The 6,256-nt window shown below is 35.0% G+C and overlaps 1 protein-coding gene across 3 annotated transcripts in view; it reads right to left on the minus strand.

The window, feature by feature from the left end:
- PCM1 (pericentriolar material 1) overlaps window positions 1-6,256 on the minus strand; it is a 41,673-nt gene that overhangs the window by 12,803 nt on the left and 22,614 nt on the right. For 2 of the 3 annotated variants that reach the window (XM_009335123.1, XM_009335122.1), the window contains exons 19-23: window positions 4,692-4,872; window positions 3,652-4,007; window positions 2,943-3,101; window positions 760-932; window positions 547-675 (exon numbers count right to left, since the gene is read on the minus strand). In XM_009335123.1, coding sequence (XP_009333398.1) covers window positions 547-675; window positions 760-932; window positions 2,943-3,101; window positions 3,652-4,007; window positions 4,692-4,872 — 998 coding nt within the window. Of the gene's footprint in view, window positions 1-546; window positions 676-759; window positions 933-2,942; window positions 3,102-3,651; window positions 4,011-4,691; window positions 4,873-6,256 lie in introns of all 3 variants that reach the window. The other variant, XM_009335121.1, reaches the window with a different exon arrangement.

A 6,256-nucleotide genomic window follows, 5' to 3' on the forward strand; every position in this document is an offset into this window, starting at 1 on the left:
TCTCACAGATGCGTCAACAAGCCAGCAATTCTTTTCAGCCACATGCAGTGGTATCAAGATTTGTCACCAGGCTGCCTGAGTGGGGAACAGCCCTACTTTCAGGATATAAATCTATCAGGTGATTCTACCATGTTTGTTTCAAATATTTCAACAACAAAACACGTAAGAAACTGTACAGAGGCATTGGTGATTCCTTAAATACAAAAAAAGCAAAAATTTTTTGGGAATCTTGTGATTAGTACTTGCCCTGACCTTACTCACAAGAGGATTTCATCTCTGAGTACCAATTTTTGATTTATGCCCCTCTCCATGTTCTATTCCTCCCTGACACATCACTCATTTCCAGCACCAAGAATCCTACCATATTTAATCACTTTTGCATTAAGATTCTCTTGCATTTCTTTGTTTAGAAAAGTCTGTATAAGTTGATATTGATTTTAGAAAAATTCAATTGTTAGTATGAATATTTCAGTACACAAGCATGCACATAAATTGAAAAGATAGGAAAAGTTGACAGTAAACTAGCTTCTGAACTTGAAAACTTACATCATCTGTAGAAGCAAGGCTTTCACTGGGAGTGAGTTCAGAATTTGATGCCATCCATGTTGCAGAATTCAGTGATTTTGTGCACTTTGCTTTTTCATTGTTCTCAGATAAATGTCTGGTGACTATATCCTGGAAAAGATCATAAATCTATACTGTAAAAAAGAATCTAAGATTTGTTTCATTCATACACAAGATAAAAAATTTTGTGCATACCTGTAAAGCATATAGAGCCCTTTGCCTCAGGTAATCCGTATTTAGCAGCTGAAGCTCATGGAAGAGTTCAATAAGAAAGTGGGGACGAGACTCATTTTGAGAAATAAGAGTTGCCACTTCAGAATAAATTGTGTCTCGCAAAGCTTCAAACATAGAAAGATCACTACCAGTTTCTGTAGAAAAAAAGGAACTCGTTAAGTCCTTGACATGCATCCAGTTGAAAGACAAGTGCCCATTAGGTATGCAAGTTACAGGTACACAAATTATATCTCAATCATTGTAGATTCCATTATATAGCTGCTTTCTTAAAGCTTACTCATTTCCTGAAGGGCAGCAAAGATTTAAACATTCTGAAATAATACTTTATGCAATCCTTTACATACGAAATAAAATACGAAGCATTCATAGGAATAGTTTTCTTTACAATTCTGAACAATACCTTTTAGAAAGTATTCTTTATTAAAGAGAATATTGCACACACCACAACGTTCCTTTCAGAATAGAAATTCAACACTGAAAATGGAGTTTTAAGATATTTCAAATGAGATAGCCAAAGGTCTCAAGTTTATATAATACAAGTAGTCCACACTTTTGTAACACAGGCAACAACATTAAGAAAGCTCAAGACTGAATTCAAGAAGGCCACTCCTTCCCACACCTCCCACACAAGCATAAATCCTACATTCTCATACATGTCTAATATCACTTCTGAGACTCACATAAAACCTCTTACCCTTAAGCCCTATTACATATGTATGAAAAGACAATGTGTTCCCTAGTAAGTCTCCCCTTCCTTTGAAAATTAAGGATTATCCTTGCATCAGAAGAGTTATATTATTACATACATATTTTGGCAAGTGTTGAATGGAAAAAAAGTTAAATTTGGAAAACTCAGCTTAGTTTAACAGATGCATATTTGTTAGTATTCAAGTTAATGAAGTTATTAGCAGTACAGAAAATGTTACTGTGCAAGCTGATTATCTGCAAATAGGGTTTTTTAAGCATAGAGGCAAGCTTTTTCAACCTTTAATAAGCCACCAGAAATTGCTTCCCTCCCCATTAATAAAATGTAATAGTAGCTTTTAAACATACTAAAAATGCCTACTGAAATTAGTTTTTTGTTGTAGTATCTACCTGTGTATTTTCCACTTGTAATTGTGACTAACCAAGAAGACAATAAACACATTCTCCACCATTATAATTCATTTATAGAGAAGGTGCTGCAATAGTACCAATTTTGAACATCTGCTAAACAGTCTGAGTTATAGGACCAAATCTAAGAGAAAAAAATAGGACATTGTTGAAGCTAAGCAGTGAATGCATTACCTGGCGCTTCAATGCATGCATTTCTGTTAGACTGCTGCAGAATTCTCCTAGCATGCGCTGTAGGAAAGTGGGGATAGACAGTGATAAACACAAAAACGCGCACCAGAAATAAAGACAGGGTCTATACAAAACAGCAGGAGGAAGACTGCTTAGTCATCCAAACCACATCAAAGCTGCTTATTGTGAGAACTTGACTGGTAAAACTTTATAACGTATACCAATAAACAGCTCTTAGTGTGGACACAGCTACATTGACAAAGCTGTACATCGTGCTACAATGACTAAAATTTCTGCATCTTTCAAACAAAACAAAGGTACTGGCAGAACCTAAAAAGACACAGAGGAGAGTATTTTTATGATCTAGACGCAAGAAAAGCAGTGCAGGTGGCAAAAATGTAAAGGTTTATGTGATGTTATAAGACTGAATTTGAATGATATTTGATAGAGTTCCTTTAAGCATGAATAGAAAGAAAACATGTATGCAGTACAGGATGTAGTTTAAACACTAAAAGTTTCATCTGTTGTGCAGTTACTTTCCATAAAAACACCAACAAATGGGTGAGGTTTTTTGTTGGCTAGGTTTTTGTTTGGTTTAGAGTAACAGGTTTGTTTTAAATTATTTGAATCAAGTACCTAATCTACAGAAAACACCCAAAAGCAACCAATACCCAACTTTTTACACACTTCTATGTTTATAGCATCCGTAGAAATTACAAATCAAAATCTACATGCTAAAAATACAGTATTGTCGTCTTGTCATAATACACTGCTTTTAAATAATACAGTAGCAACTAAGTATGGAGGTCCTTTACTCAGAGAAGTTCACAAAATAATTAGTGATATTCAGAAAAGAATACCTGAAGACATTTCTGTAGATCTACTGTATTTAATTATTTTTTCCAACTGTTCCCGATTTCTTTTGCTGAACACCTTTGCACGAACAACCTCTTCAGAGTGCCTGCTTTTATTGCTCTTGCAGGGTTCACACATACTAGAAGCACTTGCACTTTCATAACCTTATGGGAGGGAATGAAAAGGAAGAAATAAAAAAAAAAATAGCTTACCAAGCGTTTTATTACTTTTAGAAATTCGTTCGAGGGCAATCTCAAAGGTGCAAAACACCATAATGTTTCCTAGCCAAAAATTCTTCTCTGTACACTGAAGCCATACAGTAGTACTAACTCCTCAGTGACTGCAACAGTACTATACATGCTAGTACTGTCCCTCTCATCTCATTCAGTTATTTTACTGAAGCACATCTTTCAGCAAGTCATCTAGTTTGAACATGAAGACATAATGAAGAGGAAGATTCTCCTGGAGGCTTATTCCAAATCTTAGTGTATCTGCATCCACTATCCATTCAAATCATGATGTCCTAATCAGTTATGCTTTTTATTTACTGAAATACTAAAAAAACCTTACGTACATTATGTAAAATGACTTCATATTTCAATAACTTCTTTTCATTATTATAAGTACCATTTATGGAGAGTAAATTCTCTGGAATGTAACGATTATAATCCAAGTTGAGTTTGCCATGATATCTAAGATTACTTTACAACCTACCAGTATTTTTAATTCTGCCTTTTAGCTGAGAAGAACTCTTCCTCTTATTCTTCGATTTGGGTGTTTTATCTTTTGATGCCAAGCTTGCTTGTGCTGATGCTTTTCTAGATTTAAATGTCTTTGTCACAGTAGTTGGGTCTACTGGATCAGGCATGCTACTAAAACTCTCCAAAGACTCTTCATCAAACTCTCTTCTCCTACTCATATCAGTCTGATTTTTATGACTGCAAGCAATGTTTTGTACTGAAACTGCAAAACCTGCTTTCAGCTGAGACTGATCATCTTTTTTCACTTCCTGGCTATCATTAAGCCAAGTTGATCTTTCTTCTATTTCCTCTTCAGGTTGTCTATCGCTCCTTCTGTCAGAAAGAAGGTAAGAAAGAAACACCACAATATATCATAACCTAGTCTCTCAGGTAGAACAGCTTGTATTACCAGGCAAATAGCTTTATCCATAATGCAAATTATCTGCCCTAGTTACTTAGTCATCAACTGACCATTGGAAAAAAAAAATATCTAGTGAGAACCCTTCCAAATGGAAAATAGAAGGCATCTGAAGAAAATCACATTTATCACTGATTTCAACCTCAATATATTTATGCAGCTACTGCTGTGCTCAAATAGTACTATAGGACAAAACATTTCTTAAAATAACATTTATTACCAACTATGGTAGCATGAGAAAATAAGCATTCACTGAAATTATATGCTCTAGTTATTCAAACAGCTCGGTTTCAAAAAACATGGAAATGACATCTTCCTTCACTTAAAGTGTATCACAAAACCACTCCAACACTATATTTGATCTTCATGAAATATTCATGAAATGATACGTCAGTTAATATACAGAAAAGTAGAACACTTTAGTGAAAAAAAGACATTAAACTGGAAACTGCAAAAGTGAAGCTCATCTTGTAATTCTATTATATACCTGGAAGATAAATTCCCTTAAAGAATGACAAATTCCCACAAGCCCCAGAATAGGGAGGAGAGAGGGAGGAAAAATGATTAAAGGACAGTCACACTGTGACATTAAATACCTTTGTTTTTCTGCTCCATTAGAGGAACTGCTTTCAAAAGGTTTGGGGAATGCCATATACTCAGTTTTCCCAGAAGCATTATGATCTAGAGGATGTTGCTGCTGCTGCTCACTGCTGTGCGGGGAAATATTGTGTGCAAAGTCTCCAAAACCAGAAGGGAACACTGGATTATAGTTAATACCTACAAAGTAAACAAGAGAGTCAGAAGATACAACTTCATTTATCTGTGTGATAAAAGTAAAGTTTGAGACACATTGTGTGGCAACATAAAACTATGAAGCAAAAATACAGTGGGGAAGTAAGCAAAGACTGTTTTCATCCTCAAAGCACTGCAGTAATTGGAATTTATCTTAAATGCAGGTTTTGAACATTACTGGATACTACACATGCCGCTACGATCCCATCAGTGGAGAGATGGAGGTACTTCAAGAAACCCAATAAAGAGCTCCTTCAAGTGAAGGTAAAAATGACATCAGTTCCAAAAGACGCAGAGTTCTGTCTGCATGAAGACTTTATCAGTACTTCAATTACCATCAAACTGACAAGAAAATACCAACAGTACAAGTATTAATAGGGCCAAAGTAGTCATAAATTCATAATACTTATTTTAACTTTAGAATCTTTATAGTAGTGGCAAATTGAACATAACTATTCTTCTATGTGCAGGTTCCGTGTAATTTAAAATATATCCTTAAACAGAAAACAGACTTTAGAATCTGAAAGCTACAATCTAGGTCTATGCCTGTTTCCTGGTTTCCTGAAAAGGCTGAAATACATTATTAAGACAGCTTTAACAACTTCTAATGATACAGTAAAATACCTACATTTTTCTCTATTTCAAATTCAACAGTAAAAGTAGATTTGGTAATGAGATTAGGAACACTGCATCGAAGTCAACAGTTACTCTATACCTCTGATGGGAACAAAAATTAGTAACACGCTCCATTTACAGGCATTTCAAACAAAAATGAGTGCTGGAAGTTCTAAGAAAAAGAGAAATAATTACCAAGTGCCACCTTAAAATTAGAGGGTTCAACTAGTCAGAACACTATTAAATGATTGCTGAAAGTATGTAAAAGCTTCAAACTTTCTTTTTCACATGTTGGGTGAAGAACATTTAAAATGTTCACTTTATGGAGTGGGTATTTTCGACTGTAACTTCTTTTTGAGAAAGTCTTGCTTTTCATACTGAAGTCAAAATATACAATTGTTCAGCAGTAAACATTAACAATTTTTTGCTAGGATAATATGGACTCATTCAAGTACTGTTTAAGACCATTTCAATATAAAGGAAAAGTCACAGAGTTTCAGCAAGTTCACATTAAGATTTCAATTAAATGAGGGAATGGAAATTTTTGAAATTCGTATTACTTTTCATACCTGTAGTAGAATCATAGAATCATAGAATCATTAAAGGTTGGAAGAGACCTCCAAGATCATCGAGTCCAACCATCAACCCAACAACACCATGCCCACTAAACCATGTCCTTAAGTGCCTCATCTACCCGTCTTTTAAATACTTCCAGGGATGGTGACTCCACCACTTCCCTGGGCAGCCTGTTCCA

Source organism: Pygoscelis adeliae, unplaced genomic scaffold (assembly GCF_000699105.1).
Source record: "Pygoscelis adeliae isolate BGI_AS28 unplaced genomic scaffold, ASM69910v1 Scaffold21, whole genome shotgun sequence".
NCBI classification, from domain to species: domain Eukaryota; kingdom Metazoa; phylum Chordata; class Aves; order Sphenisciformes; family Spheniscidae; genus Pygoscelis; species Pygoscelis adeliae.